Source organism: Notolepis coatsorum (assembly GCF_963971535.1).
Source record: "Notolepis coatsorum genome assembly, chromosome: 17".
Lineage (NCBI taxonomy): Eukaryota > Metazoa > Chordata > Actinopteri > Aulopiformes > Paralepididae > Notolepis > Notolepis coatsorum.
In genome coordinates this window covers 90474074-90493949 of record NC_140181.1, presented here as the reverse complement: position 1 = coordinate 90493949, position 19876 = coordinate 90474074, and the positions used below count along the sequence as shown (strand labels likewise).

Here is a 19876-nt window from a genome sequence, read left to right as displayed (position 1 = left end):
TGTGTGTGCCCGAACAGTGCAACTGCACACATACAATCATGGTTACATTAAATCCAGCGCTCGTGTGGACGGGGCCTAAGATATCCAAGCGTCCGGATGGATACATTCGTAACCTTGGTTTGTTTGTTTTCTTGTTTGTTTTCCCTCATTGTATTTACCCACCAGCAACGTATGGCTAGTAAAGCAGGGAAAAGGGGGGCATGGGGAGACTACTATTGGTAGCTGGTGGGGAATGTTCTCTCACTAGACTATTGTCTTTTATGGAGCCCATGGGGGACAAACACATTTAAGACGGCAGAAAACATGGATATGACTGTTTGAAGGATTTGCCAGCCACTAAGAGAACAACAAGACCGTTAAACGTTGGATACCCTGCATGAAACCACAACACTAATTTACAGGCCAACTCACCTGGTAACATTCACGGTATTGTTTGTTGAAAGATGATATGGATGTTTTTGCACCTGTACTTTAATTTTAGAATGGTTTTATTTGAGAAATAAGTGGCCTGGTTAGTGAGGGGTCTGAACGGGATTGATTGATTGATTGATTGATTGATTGATTGAAAAGTTTATTAACAGATTGCAGAATGGGTACAGTACAGTACATCTCAATACATACAATTGTTAAGGGGATGCAGACCAGAGAAAGACTTTCGTCTTGTTTCCACCAGGGTCCCCCATTTTCAATTCATCATAACATATATGACATACATGACATACAGATAGACAGTACTGCTACATCTATACATTTATGACATATCAGATTTGCAAATACAGTACTGTTTGTGATACAAAAGTGTCCAGAAAAGGAGTGTATATACATTTGGCGTAGAAACTGTACATTGGAGGAGGTTGGTGGGGTGGGGTTGGGTGGGTTGGGTGAGGGCTGTACATTGGAGGTGGGGGGGGGGGGGGGTTGGGTAGGGGACACACACACATTTTACACTGTACATTGGAATATTGACAAAGCCTTACTTGGTCATTTACTGTACAACTAGGTTAGGACATTTGTAGGGGCCAGTTTCGAATTGCAGTCTCACGTAGGTGTTTTTTGAGAGTGTTTTTGAAGGTGGGTAGTGATTCACATTCCTTTACAGCTTTAGGCAGGGCGTTCCACATTGATGTGGCATAATTGCGAAACGTGTTTAGTCCCTTGTTTGAGCCGAATCTGGGTTTTACATGATTTGTGGAGCTCCCTCTGGTGTTGTGATCGTGGTATTCACTGACCTTTGGGAAGTATTTTGACATGTACATGGGTACCTTGGTCGCGTAGTGTATCTTGTAGACCAGGCCCATTGCAAGTTGCTGTACTCTGTCGTCTACTCTAAGCCATCCTAGGTTGTCAAAGTGGGCAGGGGTGAGGTGGGTTCTAGGAGTCAGGTCAAGTAGTAGTCTGACTAGCTTGTTTTGAGATGTTTGTAATTTGTTTTTTAGTGCCTTTGAGGTGCTTTGGTACCATGAGCTGCAAGCATAGTCGTAGTACCCTTGAATGAGTGCTCCTGCTAGAGTCTTCAGGGTATTCTTGTTTACCAGAGAGGAGATCCGGTACAAGAATCGCGTTCGTTGGTTGACTTTTTTTATTACATTGGATGCCATTTTGTCACAGGAAAGATTAGCCTCTAGGATGGAACCCAGGTAGGTAATTTCATCTTTCCTTGTGATAATATTGTCACCCACTGTAACCGAGAAGCCGTCGGTCTTGCTGAGTTTGTTATTTGAACCGAAGAGAATGGACTCTGTTTTGCCCATGTGTAATGATAGTTTGTTGTCGGCGAGCCATATGCAGATTTTGCCTAGTTCCGAGCTGAGGGCTTTTTCAACCTGTAACTTGTTCTTGTCAGAGACCAGCAGGGCTGAGTCGTCCGCAAACAGGAACAAGTTGCAGTCACAAGCTGACGACATGTCATTTGCATAAATTAGGAATAGTAGCGGTCCTAGTATGCTTCCTTGTGGAACACCACAGCTCACTGTGAGGGGGGGGGATAGGGTACCGTTTACTTCCACCATCTGTTCCCTCCCCTCCAGGTAGGATTGTATCCAGCTCACTGATAAACTATCAAAACCAATTGCTTTTAGCTTGTCAATCAGAATGGTGTGATTGACAGTGTCGAAGGCCTTTTGTAGGTCCAGCATGACCATGCCGCAGTATTTGCCCACGTCCACCTCTTGTTTGATGTGGTCGTTCAAGTAGAGAAGGCATGTGTCAGTGGAGTGGGATGTTCTGAAGCCAGATTGGAATTCGTAGATTAGATTTTTTTCCGCGAGGTACTTTTCGATCTGTTCGTATACTATTTTTTCCATGACTTTCGAGATGGATGTAAGGATAGAAACAGGGCGGTAGTTACCCGGGTCTAATTTGCTGCCCTTTTTGTGCAGGGGTGTTACTCTCGCAATTTTGAAGTCCTTGGGGACGTGTCCCTGTTTTATGGAGAGGTTTATTATGTGTGTGATGACTGGGGTGATGGCTGCTGCTGAGTCTCTGAGGAATTTGGAGGGGATGTTGTCATGGCCAGTGGCCTTGTTTGGTTGGAGGGCGCTCAGTTTTTTGAGTACCTCATCTGTAGTTACTATTTCCAGTTTGAAGTCGTCTTTGTGGACGCCTAGGTTCATGTAGTATGCTACTATGTGTTCTACCCCATACTGCCCTGAGTGGGAGGGTAGTTTGTTTACCAGTGTTGTGGCTATGTTTGTGAAGAAAGTGTTTAAGTAATTGGCTATATCCAGCTTGTCTGTGATGAGCGTGTTGTCCGTCTTTATGTTTATGTTTGAGAACCTGGTTTTGAGTTTTTTACTGCAGCCTAGTTGATTGTTGAGTAATTTCCAAAGTTCACGTGGTTTATTTTTGTTTTCCTCGGTTTTGTCATTGATGAAATTTTTTTTAGCAGTTTTGATCATGGAGTTTACGTCATTTCTTAGTCTGTTTCTTTCTAGTTTGAGTTCAGTCACGTGGTCTTGGAGTTCACTGCTCGTGCTTTTGGTAAGCTTTGACTGACTTTTACGAAACTCAGAGCATTTTTTGTCTCTGGCTTTCATAGCGGTCAGTATTTCAGTGTGCATCCATGGCTCAGCGCGATTTTTTACCCTGGTGGTTCTTAGGGGGGCCATTTTGTTTAGTATTGATGAAAATTTGGTTTTGAAGCCAAGCCAAGTTTCTTCAACCAGTGTACCATTGAGTTCATCTGACCAGTCCAGACTCTCCAGTTCAAGGTTAAAGGCCTCGCTAGAGTAGGTTTTGAGGTCTCTAGATGTGACTGTTTTGTGACAGCCAGCCTTTAGTTTTAGCTTTTTGCGGGTACAGAATATCATGTAATGATCACTTAACCCGCATGCTATAACCCCTTTACTGGAGATCTTGGACTTGTCAGAGGTCAGTATGAGGTCAATGGTAGTCTGAGTTGATTCACATATCCTTGTGGGTTGGGTGATTAGTTGGCTGAGGCCGTGCAGATCACAAAACCTATTGAAGGATTTGAAGACGGGTGCATTTTTTTGTTGCATATCCGTGTTCCAATCCCCAATAAGAATTTTTTCCGCATCCTCAGCTCCAGCTAAGCACACATCCAAAGTATCATAAAAGCCAGTTTGATCTGGCGGTCTGTATATTGTGCCGACTAGAACAGATTGAGGCGTTTTGTTTTCCGTTTTCCGTTCTTGTACAGGTGATGCAATAGTTTATATTCCAGTTAACTACGTGTATAGAAATAACGTGTTAAATAGTATAACAGATCATATTGCATATTGGGGGGTGGGGAGGGGTGGGGTGTGCGCTGTGATGTTTTGGGAGAGAGATGTATTTGCATAGGCGGGGCTTGCAGTTGGTTTGCATTTACTGTACATATAAGTACAGTATTTTAGGTTCATCCAAACTAAATAACTTTGAAACGCTGTGAACCAAACATGAGCCTATAAGGGGTACTTTGTTGAACGTTGTGTGGATGGCTTTGCAGGCTCCACCGTTGTGAACTACAACATTTTCTGGCAGTTTTTAGGCAGGATTTAAACATCAAATGTTCTATTTTCAAGGGCATCAATTTATACAATTTATTATATTCCATACATTGTTTTCCATTCAATAATTTTAAATATCTCCCAGGGCTGCATTGTGCACTGTTTAATTGTTATACTGTTTTTATTTATACTACTTTTATTAAACGTATTATAGTTCCATAAATTTGAACTTAACATAAACATGCCAAACAACAGCTTTGCGGATGGTAGCATATCCATCAATTCCAAAAGTTTGCCCTCTCTGAACATTTACGTCAAAATGGACAAAAATAAATGAGGCATCTTCAGCCCTGTCCAACAAACAGATTTGCTGACTCTCCCTTGTTTTTTGCCAAATTGCTTGACTTTTATGTTATCATTCTCCCTTCTGCTTCTGTCACATGACAGTGTCACATGACCACATCACACATCCATAAAAGTGATCGTCATCTCCCAAATTAACAGTTCAAAGAAGCATTCTACTGGAGAGATAAACCGAAACCTAACTAAACAGACAGTGGTGATGGACAAACACTCTTCATTCATTTAGTGTTTATTATTATTCAAACTCAACGACACATACAGTGGTGCTGGACAAACACTCTTAATTTAGTGTTTATTATTATTCAAACTCAAACACACATACAGTGGTGCTGGACAAACACTCTTAATTTAGTGTTTATTATTATTCAAACTCAAACACACATACAGTGATGCAGGACAAACACTCTTAATTTAGGTGTTTATTATTAAAACTCAAACAAACAAACAAACAAACAAACAAACAGTGATGCAGGACAAACACTCTTAATTTAGGTGTTTATTATAAATATATGTGCAGCAGAATTATTTAATGATGATAACGACGGACACTGTTGCTATCTTCAAATACCACAGGATACCTTATTACTGTATTACCACGAACCCTACTGTAGAGACAACTAGAATCAATGTAACCGTCTCTCTTGCTCAAGCGTGAGGTTGTAAAATTCCTAAGCACCGAGGCAGAAGAGGGTAGTTAATCTTAGATGACCTGACATTACAGCTACCCATAGGCTAATATGATATGAACAGTATATTGTACTGATGGGATGCACCACTGCATGGTTTGGAAACGCCAACCAGAACGACCGCCAAGCACTGGAGAGAGTGGTGCGAATGGCCGAAAAGATCTGCGGATGCAAACTAAACTACCCACCATAGACAGTATATTCACCGAGCAGTGCGTCAGCAAGGCACACAGGGTCCTGAAAGAAGACCCCAGCCACCCAAACCACAAACTGTTTGAGCTCATGCCGTCTGGCAACCGGTACCGCAGGCTATGGTCCACATCCAAGAGAACACTGAACACCAGGCAAACAAGACTACTGATGGATAGGCTCTGAATGATCATAGCATACACACAAAAGCACCTTAAGTGACTTACACACCACACAACACACTTATTACACACACACACTGCTGCTACTTAGAATTGTTTTTTATTTTATTTTTATAGCTCATGGAGACTGAATGAATGAATGACAACTTTATTTAACAGATTGCAGAATGGGTACAATACAGTATGGCTCAATACACACAATTGTTAAGGGGATGCAGACCAGAGAAAGACGTTTTGTCTTGTTTACATCAGGGTCCTCCATTTTCAATTCATAGTGACAAGGCATGAGTCAGCAGATTAGTCTGATCTGGCCTGTAGAAATGGTGTTAATGAGTGTTTAGGACAGCTAGTGTGTCCACACATACCTTGAGAATACCTTCCAGGGTGGAGATCTCTGTTTTGCCTATATTTGTGGGTGAAACAGAGCTAAAAAGGAGCTTTTGTAAATTATGACCAATAATAGTCTGCACATGTACGAATATTTTTGAAAACTTTGTATTTTCTCTGCAATCAGGAACTATGGTGCAGAGATAAAAAAGTACCTTTTGTACCTTGTAAAAAAACAAACATACGATATACCTTGTATTGTATAGTTTGTATAGAACGTTGCGTATTGTGTTTATAAATCTACTACGGTTGAGGAGCCGGGAAAAAACAAGCATCTCACGTTTTTTTCTGAATGTATGTAATAATATGTGACAATAAAATGATCTGAATCGGATACAAGGGATGAGCACAATTCAGTTAACAGTTAACAACTGAGCATAATGTTGGGGAATCATTTTATGTAACTTGATGTAACCGATATGGGAGCACATATACAGTATCACACCATTAGATCAGACGGATATTACAACATGATTTAGGTTATCGTCCCGAGGGTTTGTTCCTGGGTGTAACCTTGAGGAGGGAGACATTCCAGCATCTCTGTGGCGACCTATAACCCGAACCTCACTCCATAAAGCATTGTTCCTGTCAATTTAGAGTTATAAAGATAAAGGTAAAGGGTTATAGTCTCTCATGTGATTTGAATGTTAGTTCAAAGCGTATTAGGAGCATATTTCATAGCATATCTAATCCACACAATTGATTACAGTTATGTCATGGAGGGAGTTATTACCGAACCAGGTGGCCAGTAGATTTATAGACTCGTCATGATATACAGAGGCAATTATAATGATTAAAGGAGCACTTCACAGAAAACGCCACTTTATTTTTCACATAATCTCACACATATCCCAAGGCTCTAAACTGTTTTGCACACATTAATTTAGTTTGACAGTTATTGAGAGTTAATGAGTTTGAATCATTGTGTTGTGTTAATAACAGCTCAATGAAATATATATAAAATATCAATCTCTATTGTAATCCTTATCTAAATTGTTTCCCAGTATTTCAGTATTTAAAGTCATCAGGTAGAAAAGACAGGAACGAGTATGATCACACTAAGGCCAAGTTCACACAGATATTTCTAAAAATGCATTTTGCATCCTTAAATTTTTTTTAAATCCCTCCATCCACACAACAAAGTGCAAGCTCTCCATCCACACAACAAAGTTCAAGCTCTCCGTCTACACAACAAAGTTCAAGCTCTCCATCTAAACAACAATGTTCAAGCTCTGCATCCACAAAACAATGTTCAAGCTCTCCGTCTACACAACAAAGTTCAAGCTCTCCATCTAAACAACAATGTTCAAGCTCTGCGTCCACAAAACAATGTTCAAGCTCTCCGTCCACACACCAATTCAGGAAGCTCATCATAGTCCTGATTGCAGAGAAAGTAAAAAAGAATATTTCCATATTTGTGCAGGGCCGTTAGTCATGATTTCCAAAAGCTCTGTTTCACCCATGTATATAGGAAAAACAGAGTTTAAAAACATATCCACCTGGCAAATATGAACCCTGGCTAGTGGAGACAAGGCCACAGCATGGCTAAACCCTGACTAGTGGAGACAAGGCCACAGCACGGCTAAACCCTGACTAGTGGAGACAAGGCCACAGCACGACTAAACCCTGACTAGTGGAGACAAGGCCACAGCACGGCTAAACCCTGACTAGTGGAGACAAGGCCACAGCACGGCTAAACCCTGACTAGTGGAGACAAGGCCACAGCATGGCTAAACCCTGACTAGTGGAGACAAGGCCACAGCACGACTAAACCCTGACTAGTGGAGACAAGGCCACATCACGACTAAACCCTGACTAGTGGAGACAAGGCCACAGCACGGCTAAGCCCTGACTAGTGGAGACAAGGCCACATCACGGCTAAACCCTGACTAGTGGAGACAAGGCCACAGCACGGCTAAACCCTGACTAGTGGAGACAAGGCCACATCACGGCTAAACCCTGACTAGTGGAGACAAGGCCACAGCACGGCTAAACCCTGACTAGTGGAGACAAGGCCACATCACGACTAAACCCTGGCTAGTGGCTGGTGAGTATGGAACACCCTCCATTTTCTGTTATTGTGCAGACAAACAATATCTACACACAGCGACAATTGTACATTTCTGCATAACGTATTACATTGTCAATCATCACCTGGCGTTCCATAGGTGATATACATGTACTGTAACCCATGGAACGAGGGTTTGTGAGCCGGATTTGAACCTACAACAGCACCTGATAATTATGCACCTTAGCCCACTGATGCACCAGGGTATCAACAAAATAGTAGAGGAATAGATGTGCAGTAGTGAGTAGAGATTAGAGGAATATATGCACGTGACATTAGTGAGTAAAAAGTAGAGGGATGTATGTACAGTAGAGTGTAGAAAGTAGAGGGATATATGTACATTAGTGAGTAAAGAGGAGATAAATAGATGTACAATAGTGAGTAAAGAGAAGAGGAATAGATGTGCAGTAATGAGTAAAGAGGAGATGGATAGATGTGCAGTAGTGAGTAAAGAGGAGGGGAATATATGAGCAGTGAGTAAAGAGAAGAGGAATAGATGTGCAGTAGTGAGTAAAGATGAGATGAATAGATGTGCAGTAGTGAGTAAAGAGGAGATGAATAGATGTGCAGTAGTGAGTAAAGGGGAGATGAATAGATGTGCAGTAGTGAGTAAAGAGGAGATGAATAGATGTGCAGTAGTGAGTAAAGAGGAGATGAATAGATGTGCAGTAGTGAGTAAAGAGGAGATGAATAGATGTGCAGTAGTGAGTAAAGAGGAGATGAATATCTCCCTGTCTCCGGCTGTCCCTGAGCAACGACCGGAGTGTTGAATGTCCCGTGACTAAGACGGGGAGGACGTGACCCTCTTTGCGCCGCCCCTGTGCCTCAAATAGATCCGCTATCAACTCTATCTTTAATCTTTCAAAATGTTCAGTTGCTATCGCTAGTAGCTCTATCTTTAATCTTTCAAAATGTACAGTTGCTATTGCATGCACTCATCTGTGTTTCACCACACACATGAGTGCATGCTTACCAACTGTCCGTCTGCAACACTACTATCACCAACATCTAAGAAGGGAGATCCCCCCTTGAATGGCCCTTCTAAGGTTTCTCTCCTCCACACTGCCTGTGGAGCTTTTTTCCCTATTGTTAGGTTTTAGTGAGTTTTTCCTTACCTTCGCGTGGGGTATGTCTGGGAGTGCTTGCATTCTTTCATTTATTTGCATTCATCTAAAAAAAATTGGACCTTATGGTGTTCTTGTTCTGTTCTTGACTTATTGTTATGTTTTCTTCTTGACTTGTTTAAAGAAGACCTGTACGGCCCATGGGGACATTAACGTGTGTTGTCGGGCCCTATAAATAAATTTGATTTGATTTGATTTGAATAGATGTGCAGTAGTGAGTAAAGAGGAGGGGAATAGATGTGCAGTAGTGAGTAAAGAGGAGAGGAATAGATGTGCAGTAGTGAGTAAAGAGGAGGGGAATAGATGTGCAGTAGTGAGTAAAGAGGAGAGGAATAGATGTGCAGTAGTGAGTAAAGAGGAGAGGAATAGATGTGCAGTAGTGAGTAAAGAGGAGAGGGATATATGTGCAGTAGTGAGTAAAGAGAAGAGGAATAGATGAGCAGTAGTGAGTAAAGAGGAGGGGAATAGATGTGCAGTAGTGAGTAAAGAGAAGAGGAATATATGTGCAGTAGTGAGTAAAGAGGAGAGGAATATATGTGCAGTAGTGAGTAAAGAGGAGAGGGATAGATGTGCAGTAGTGAGTAAAGAGAAGAGGAATATATGTGCAGTAGTGAGTAAAGAGGAGATGAATAGATGTGCAGTAGTGAGTAAAGAGGAGATGAATAGATGTGCAGTAGTGAGTAAAGAGGAGATGAATAGATGTGCAGTAGTGAGTAAAGAGGAGATGAATAGATGTGCAGTAGTGAGTAAAGATGAGATGAATAGATGTGCAGTAGTGAGTAAAGAGGAGATGAATAGATGAGCAGTAGTGAGTAAAGAGGAGAGGAATAGATGTGCAGTAGTGAGTAAAGAGGAGGGGAATAGATGTGCAGTAGTGAGTAAAGAGGAGAGGAATAGATGTGCAGTAGTGAGTAAAGAGGAGGGGAATAGATGTGCAGTAGTGAGTAAAGAGGAGAGGAATAGATGTGCAGTAGTGAGTAAAGAGGAGAGGAATAGATGTGCAGTAGTGAGTAAAGAGGAGAGGGATAGATGTGCAGTAGTGAGTAAAGAGAAGAGGAATAGATGAGCAGTAGTGAGTAAAGAGGAGGGGAATAGATGTGCAGTAGTGAGTAAAGAGAAGAGGAATATATGTGCAGTAGTGAGTAAAGAGGAGAGGAATATATGTGCAGTAGTGAGTAAAGAGGAGAGGGATAGATGTGCAGTAGTGAGTAAAGAGAAGAGGAATAGATGAGCAGTAGTGAGTAAAGAGGAGGGGAATAGATGTGCAGTAGTGAGTAAAGAGGAGATGAATAGATGTGCAGTAGTGAGTAAAGAGGAGAGGAATATATGTGCAGTAGTGAGTAAAGAGGAGAGGGATAGATGTGCAGTAGTGAGTAAAGAGAAGAGGAATAGATGAGCAGTAGTGAGTAAAGAGGAGGGGAATAGATGTGCAGTAGTGAGTAAAGAGGAGATGAATAGATGTGCAGTAGTGAGTAAAGAGGAGATGAATAGATGTGCAGTAGTGAGTAAAGAGGAGATGAATAGATGTGCAGTAGTGAGTAAAGAGGAGATGAATAGATGTGCAGTAGTGAGTAAAGAGGAGATGAATAGATGTGCAGTAGTGAGTAAAGAGGAGATGAATAGATGTGCAGTAGTGAGTAAAGAGGAGAGGAATAGATGTGCAGTAGTGAGTAAAGAGGAGATGAATAGATGTGCAGTAGTGAGTAAAGAGGAGATGAATAGATGTGCAGTAGTGAGTAAAGAGGAGAGGAATAGATGTGCAGTAGTGAGTAAAGAGGAGATGAATAGATGAGCAGTAGTGAGTAAAGAGGAGAGGAATAGATGTGCAGTAGTGAGTAAAGAGGAGATGAATAGATGTGCAGTAGTGAGTAAAGAGGAGGGGAATAGATGTGCAGTAGTGAGTAAAGAGGAGATGAATAGATGTGCAGTAGTGAGTAAAGAGGAGAGGAATAGATGTGCAGTAGTGAGTAAAGAGGAGATGAATAGATGTGCAGTAGTGAGTAAAGAGGAGATGAATAGATGTGCAGTAGTGAGTAAAGAGGAGATGAATAGATGTGCAGTAGTGAGTAAAGAGGAGATGAATAGATGTGCAGTAGTGAGTAAAGAGGAGATGAATAGATGTGCAGTAGTGAGTAAAGAGGAGATGAATAGATGTGCAGTAGTGAGTAAAGAGGAGAGGAATAGATGTGCAGTAGTGAGTAAAGAGGAGATGAATAGATGAGCAGTAGTGAGTAAAGAGGAGAGGAATAGATGTGCAGTAGTGAGTAAAGAGGAGATGAATAGATGTGCAGTAGTGAGTAAAGAGGAGGGGAATAGATGAGCAGTAGTGAGTAAAGAGGAGATGAATAGATGTGCAGTAGTGAGTAAAGAGGAGGGGAATAGATGAGCAGTAGTGAGTAAAGAGGAGAGGAATATATGTGCAGTAGTGAGTAAAGAGGAGATGAATAGATGTGCAGTAGTGAGTAAAGAGGAGGGGAATAGATGAGCAGTAGTGAGTAAAGAGGAGAGGAATAGATGTGCAGTAGTGAGTAAAGAGGAGATGAATAGATGTGCAGTAGTGAGTAAAGAGGAGATGAATAGATGTGCAGTAGTGAGTAAAGAGGAGATGAATAGATGAGCAGTAGTGAGTAAAGAGGAGATGAATAGATGAGCAGTAGTGAGTAAAGAGGAGATGAATAGATGTGCAGTAGTGAGTAAAGAGGAGATGAATAGATGAGCAGTAGTGAGTAAAGAGGAGATGAATATATGTGCAGTAGTGAGTAAAGAGAAGAGGAATATATGTGCAGTAGTGAGTAAAGAGGAGATGAATAGATGTGCAGTAGTGAGTAAAGAGGAGATGAATATATGTGCAGTAGTGAGTAAAGAGAAGAGGAATATATGTGCAGTAGTGAGTAAAGAGGAGATGAATAGATGTGCAGTAGTGAGTAAAGAGGAGATGAATAGATGTGCAGTAGTGAGTAAAGAGGAGGGGAATAGATGTGCAGTAGTGAGTAAAGAGGAGATGAATAGATGTGCAGTAGTGAGTAAAGAGAAGATGAATAGATGTGCAGTAGTGAGTAAAGAGGAGATGAATAGATGAGCAGTAGTGAGTAAAGAGGAGAGGAATAGATGTGCAGTAGTGAGTAAAGAGGAGGGGAATAGATGTGCAGTAGTGAGTAAAGAGGAGATGAATAGATGTGCAGTAGTGAGTAAAGATAAGATGAATAGATGTGCAGTAGTGAGTAAAGAGGAGATGAATAGATGAGCAGTAGTGAGTAAAGAGGAGAGGAATAGATGTGCAGTAGTGAGTAAAGAGAAGAGGAATATATGTGCAGTAGTGAGTAAAGAGAAGAGGAATATATGTGCAGTAGTGAGTAAAGAGGAGATGAATAGATGTGCAGTAGTGAGTAAAGAGGAGATGAATAGATGTGCAGTAGTGAGTAAAGAGGAGAGGAATAGATGTGCAGTAGTGAGTAAAGAGAAGAGGAATATATGTGCAGTAGTGAGTAAAGAGGAGGGGAATAGATGTGCAGTAGTGAGTAAATAGGAGAGGAATAGATGAGCAGTAGTGAGTAAAGAGGAGATGAATAGATGAGCAGTAGTGAGTAAAGAGGAGGGGGATAGATGAGCAGTAGTGAGTAAAGATGAGAGGAATAGATGTGCAGTAGTGAGTAAAGATGAGAGGAATAGATGTGCAGTAGTGAGTAAAGAGGAGAGGAATAGATGAGCAGTAGTGAGTAAAGAGAAGATGAATAGATGTGCAGTAGTGAGTAAAGAGGAGGGGAATAGATGTGCAGTAGTGAGTAAAGAGGAGATGAATAGATGTGCAGTAGTGAGTAAAGAGGAGATGAATAGATGTGCAGTAGTGAGTAAAGAGGAGGGGAATAGATGTGCAGTAGTGAGTAAAGAGGAGGGGAATAGATGAGCAGTAGTGAGTAAAGAGGAGATGAATAGACGTACAGTAGTGAGTAAAGAGGAGGGGAATAGATGTGCAGTAGTCAGTAAAGAGGAGAGGAATAGATGTGCAGTAGTGAGTAAAGAGGAGAGGAATAGATGTGCAGTAGTGAGTAAAGAGGAGATGAATAGAAGTACAGTACCTTCTTCTGAAGCACGTGGACCTTCCTCTCCTTCACATCCAGCATGTCCTTCATGTCTCGGATCTCTCCGCTCAGGGTGCCCTTCTCGTCGCCCAGGTCCTGTAGCTGCTTGGTCTTCTTGGTCAGGAACTGTTCCTTCTCCTCCAGACGCACCCGCAGAGCATCCACCTGCAAACAGAGAAGACAGACAGAGGACATCAGTTAGACAGCCGCGCGGACAGCACCCTACCTCACCGTGATCCTGCACCCCTACACCCCATCACGGTCTCTGAGGTCCCTCCTGATTGTCCCTAAATCCAGGCTAAAAAACAGGGGGGACCGTGCATTTGCGGTTGCAGTCCCCAAACTGTGGAACGAGTTGCCCCCCCACATTAGGCTGGCCCCAACGATCCCAGTGTTTAAGACCCATCTTAAAACACATTTGTTCTCCCTGTCGGCTGCTGCTGTAATTTTGTTTGTAGTTCTGTGTACTTTGTAATGTGTTTATGTGTTATTTTTAGACAGACAGACAGACAGACAGACAGACAGACAGACAGACAGACAGACAGACAGACAGACAGACAGACAGACAGACAGACAGACAGACAGACAGACAGACAGACAGACAGACAGACAGACAGACAGACAGACAGACAGACGAACAGGCCAAACAAAAGACATGGGGAGAAAGGGGCAGACGGACAGAGAATGGAAACATTTGAGATGAGAGACACAGACAGACAGGTAGGCGGGCAGACGTAACATAAACAGAACGAATCAGAGTCCCTTGTGCAGGAGGAGGGCCGTTCCCAGTAAGGAGACCTATTTGTTCTCACTCTGCATGTGGACCGACGACGTGTCTCAACACATATGCACTTGTTGACGTTTGGAAGTAGCCAACGTTCAGTCTCTTGACCTAGTGTCCATGCGACGCGAGCCACGGTGGTCTGCAGCAGTGCGAGTGTGATTGAAAGAGAGTCTGGACTCAGGAGTCCCGTCCCGCATCGTTCGTTACGGGGCGCACTCTGTATATCACTGGCCTCGCGCTGCCCTAGATTAGGGGTGCTAACACGCTTCACGTTCGCACGTTTAAAAAGCCCTCCGTCCTTGGCTGTGTTCGGGCGAGGGTTATTATGAGTGATATCGGAGAGCACGCCTCAGGGCTTATTATTGAACGTATATCAGTTTACGGCTGCACTGGCTGCGGCGATCACGGAACCGGAGTGTGCGCTCCTCAACCCCTGATTACATTTCCAGCTCCCGAGGCCACGGTGCAACGTGTGAACCCAGGTGACCCTCGCTCTGAGATGAGTGCGTCCATCTCTACGTGTGTGAGTGACAGAGAGAGGGAGAGGGAGAGAGAGAGAGAGAGAGAGAGAGAGAGAGAGAGAGAGAGAGAGAGAGAGAGAGAGAGAGAGAGAGAGAGAGAGAGAGAGAGAGAGAGAGAGAGAGGGGGGGGGGGGGGGTAGCAAGAGGGAGAGAGCTCGTTAACAGCCGTTTTATTTTAACGAGCATCAGGTGGGCTCTAAGAGAACGGTGTGAAAACACGCTCCACTATGAGCTCTGTGCGTTCCACTTCCCAGCTCATCTCTCAACTGCTTCACGGGGCATCGAGAGAGAAATGGGGGAAGGGGGCTGTTCTGTCATCACCATTGCTTCGCATTTATGGCATTAGGAAACAAGGGGGAAAAAATGAAATAAAGAAAGGACATAAAGGAAACTATAAGGTATGCTCGATTCAGATTGGCTGGACTAGGTGATCAAAGGTCCCATATTGTAGTCCTTTTCAACAAGTTAATATAGGTCTTTCAGGTCCCCTAAACACGTATATTTTTTTTAATTAAAAAAACAATAAAAGATTTGTTCCCATCCCATGTTTAATTAACTTTTTCTGTATTTTTTATTTTTTTTTGTATTCCCTTCCTGGTCATTGCGCGCATTGCCCCACTGTCAGCCTAGGGAGGGTGTAGAACTACCACATGCCTCCTCCGATACATGTGGAGTCAGCCAGCCGCTTCTTTTCACCTGACAGCAAGGACTCTCACTGGGGGAATGTAACGCGTGCGGACGTTCACGCTATTTCCCCCCGCTTCCCTCCCTGCTGAACAGGCGCCCCGACCGACCAGTAGGAAGTTGGAACCACAGTTTACAACGACCAGGACGCGTGAACATTAAAGGCAACCAACTTGTGTTCAGCTTTTCGTTCAGCGTTTCTCTGATTGGCCACACGGCCACGTGACCGCCCTAGCACACGCCCTTATCCGCGCTGTGGGCAGAGAGAGACGCGGCAGACGCGGCAGAGAGTGACTGCGGCCGCGCATGCGCATGAGGCTCCCCCAGGTGCTCTGAGAGGTGCTCGTTGGTTAATGCCTCGTTGTGTTTGCGTTGTTGGTTAATGCCCGTTGTTGTTGGTTAATGCCATATCGCTATCGCCGCATCGTACAATAATCCACAATTATGTCTGTATTTGATTATGGTGAAATTATGTACATGCATGCCTCTCCCTCTGAAAGCCCATCCACGCTGTGTATCATAGAGCACTGGGTTTTATCACTGGAGATACATTTCTCACTCACCATTGTATTTTATATGAAAATAATTGTAAGTAGGTGAATTCTACACATCTGACAACGCCATCTGACAATATCATAATGATGTGTTTTCTATATTATATCCACAATCATTCATCTAAAAAATTGTATGGGCGTAAATACATGTTAAGATATTCAAAATCGTCACAGCAGTATAGTTTGTTTATACTTCAGAAGTGATGTACAGTGACGAGTGAATCTGGTAGTTGGTTGTTAAAAACGCGAAATAACATAATAACGTTACAGCGTACAGTTTCTAGTTCAGTCAGCAGCCTCCACTGATGTTATGACGTTACGAAATAACATTATACATTATGCTCCGCGCTTCAATTATACATTATGCTCCGCGCTTCATTAATTAATTTCATAATCAGTCAGCAGCCTGCGTCCTCCACTGATGTTATGACGTTACAAACGCTGCGAAATAACATTATACATTATGCTCCGTGCTTCATTCATTCATTTCATAATCAGTCAGCAGCCTGCGTCCTCCACTGATGGATTTCATTTGGGACCGCTGCCGCTTCCTCCACTGATGGATTTCATTTGGGACCGCTGCCGCTTCCTCCACTGATGGATTTCATTTGGGACCGCTGCCGCTTGCCTGCCGTGTTCGCGGCAAAAGGGGGCGGGGGGTCGTGGCCAATCAGAGAAAAGCTGAACACAAGTTGGTTGCCTTTAATATTCACGCGACCAGGACACATACCCCGCCGGCTTCCCACCCGCTAACACTGACAATTGCGTTAGTAGGGACGACTGACCAAGCCACTGACAGCTGACCGCTGGATTCGATCCCAGAGTCTCTGCGGTGGTAGGCGAGTGCATTCTCCACTGCGCTACCCAGCTGCCCCCACACATATCTTTTTGCTCAGATTATGTATTTTAGCATTCAGATTCAGATTATTTTATTGTACATACATTCAGAAAAACATGAGATGCTTGTTTTTCCCGGCTCCTCAACCGTAGTAGATTTGTAATCATGATACACAACGTATATTCTATCTAAACAAACTATAACTATAACTATAACTATAAACTAAATAAACTACAAACTAAACATAATATACAACATATATGCTATCTATACAAACTATAACAATAAACTATAAACGTTAACAATAAACTATAAACTATAACAATAAACTATAAACTAAACTATAAACTAAACATAATACAACATATATTATATCTATACAAACTATACAATACAAGATATGTTTTTTTTCCGTTTTATACAAGGTACAAAAACAGCGGATAAATTAAAAAAAAATAAAAATATAAATGATTCTACAGTGTGTGCGTGTAATAAGTGTGCTTGTATGGTCACTTAATGTGCTTACACACCACACATTATGCCTCGGCACCCCTCCGTTTCAGTTCCGTTCTCAATGGGCTGTTGTTGTTTATACAATGGCATGCACATTTCTTGATTCTGATTGGCTGAAACAGTCAAGTTAGACGTTGTTATTTCTCATAACACACTCCACGTGATCTCAGAACCCGCCCACAACCGAATTACAATCACTCCGTCGTTCGTGGTTTTAGGAATGAAACCAAGATGGCGGACAATAATCTTTATGAATGAATGTATTGATAGCGTCATAACGACTCATTCAAAAACGATTCTGTCACGTGGAATTTGTTAGTTGCTTACACAATGTTGGATTATGTAATTGGTTGGTCATGACTCATTGTGAAACAAAATATAAATCGTGCAAAGTGTGTTGTTAGATGTCATTCGTTATAGAACCTTCCTCTCCTTCAAAAGGACACTATCATTTCACTGTTAATAAAATGTTCAATCAATCAATCAAACCAATAACAACCGCTCACTTCACTGTTAGACGGCATGCTTTGAAGCAACCTATTGCTTCAAAGTGGTTATGCTTTGGCCCTCTTTCGAAGTGGGTTATGCTTAGAGTTTATCTTTAGAGCAGGGCGATAGACCCACCAGCCCTGATTCCAAACTCTAAGCATAACCCACTTCGAAAGAGGGCCAAAGCATAACCACTTCAAAGCACAAGGCGGACATTAATAAAATGTTCAATCAATCAATCAATCAATCAATCCAATAACAACCGCTCACTTAATTCTTAGATGGCATGCTTTGAAACAGCGCACCTCCAAGCTGCTTCTATAGAAAGTAGGTTAAAAAAAATAAAAAATAAGTTGCCTCCCTATCAACTTTTTTGAACCTACTTTTTCTGCGGATGGTTTTGTGAAGAAATCTCCATGCTTATGCTTCAATTAATGTGTGTTTATTGTATAGCAATAAGGTTGGATGAATTCGGCAATTGTATAAAGATGTAGCACTGGCTATCTGTAATAACATTTTCAATCAATCAATCCAATAACAACCTCTCACTTCATTGTTAGATGGCATGCTTTGAAACAGCGCACCTCTGAGCTGCTTCTACACACGGAGGCAACTTTTTTTTTTACCTACTTTTTCTGCAGATGGTTTTGTGAATAAATCTTCAATTAATGTGTGTTTATTGTATAGCAATAAGGTTGGATGAATTCGGCAATTGTATAAAAGACATTACACCACTTGTAGCCGTGTGTCTAACGACCACCCCTAGGCATGCTCTAATTCTCATACCACACTCCTGCGCGTGACGTGCTTAAGTCTACGAGTGCGCCACCTCGACCATACAAATAGGATAATTGTCGTACAAACAGAAAACAAAAATGTTTACAAGCAAACTGCCATGTTGCACACACACATTTTTCCAAGATATCTTCACAAGATATCTTCTACAATTCTGTGCAGCTGCCGGTAAAAACAGGGGAACATATATTTGCATAAACAATGATTCATTTGCTTAGATTTTTTGTACACGTGATCTCAAGAAGATGATGAACAAGCTCAGTGGCTGTTTTTCATGTCTGGTCATTTTTAGCATGGTGTTATTCACCGTAAATAAATAAATATATATATATAGTTGATATTCTCCTTTGGTTCATTACAATTTACTCAAGCATAGTAACACAATATTTCTGACACTGGGAATACATTCCCTGAGATGCATAGATGTCCCTAGATACCAGGAACATGCAAATGGACCTTGTAGAAGTGGCGCAATATTCCATTTACTTGGGTATGTACTTTTAGGCGAATTTTCTGAAAATATGGCTAGGGCTTAAGAGGTTAAAGGTCAGGCCGTCGCTGATTGTAAAGGATCTGCAACCAAATATTAAATGATGACATTATTTAAGTTCATGAGCAGGTTGGCACCTTGCATGGTCGCCTCCGCCGTTGGTGTGTGAATGTGTGAGTGAATGGGTGAAATTGTAAAGTATAATTTGGATAAAAGCGCTATATAAATGCAGTCCGGTCCATTTGATCACAGGTCTAAATTAATGGGTTACCGATACTAACTGGACTACACTGGCAACTGATGTAGACCTGCTGGTTTGAGTAGCACAACAGTGGCACAAAAGCCCACTCTGAGAGACGCCTACACCCACGCAAAGCGGACACAGTCCTACCCATCTGGTTAACATCAGCTATGAAAATGTGTTATTACGATATGTGTGTGTTCCTGCCATGGAGCGGGACACCCCACTAGAATTGACCTCAACTGTGGAACTGCTGTCTGACTGAGCTCACTCAGCGCCGCTCACTCACTCGCGGAACCACTGGAACATCTCCGTTTATGAACCACAGCGGTGCACTTGATCAACACGGTGCACCCCATCGAATTCTACTTCCCCGGTCGTGAATGGAAACACAAGTATTTGTATTTCATTTGGACAGAAAATAAAAGAAAAAAAACTCTACTGGTTTGTGCCTTCTGCCCCTGAAATGTGTTCTGGCTGCCTGTACTTTAGGCCATGGTTAGACTAGTGTTTTTGTGGCTCGTTTTTATACGCTTTTGAATACGTTTGATGTCCCTATTACACAGAAATGCGTTTTTTGGCGTTTTTTTTGTGGATACGGCTGAGAACGCTAAATTGTGTTTGCGTTTTTGGAGAACCCCTAAAAAACGCGCCGACAACAGCCGTGTAGTCAGCACGGAGCCGTTGTTGCGAAAACGCCCATGCGCAGTAGATACCATCGCGTGCCCTCCGGTGACAACAGAGTTTGTGTGTGTGGGTGTGTGTGTGTGTTTGGGACATAGCTCCCAGCTCCGTGTCCCTGTGTCCCAAATAGCTGCAGCTACCATGTGTTTGTCAAGTTATTGTTATAAGGACCCCAGTCCAAGCTACAACAGTCTGCATTCCCTTAACAATTGTTTGTATTGAGCCGTATTGTATTGTACCCATTATGCAATATGT

General features: G+C 42.3%; 1 protein-coding gene across 1 annotated transcript in view; it reads right to left on the bottom strand.

The window, feature by feature from the left end:
- LOC311244137 (uncharacterized protein) overlaps window positions 1–19876 on the bottom strand; it is a gene marked incomplete at both ends in the record, with an annotated part of 181694 nt that overhangs the window by 68911 nt on the left and 92907 nt on the right. The window contains one exon of the mRNA XM_084333545.1: window positions 13026–13193. Coding sequence (XP_084189671.1) covers window positions 13026–13193 — 168 coding nt within the window. The remainder of the gene's footprint in view (window positions 1–13025; window positions 13194–19876) is intronic.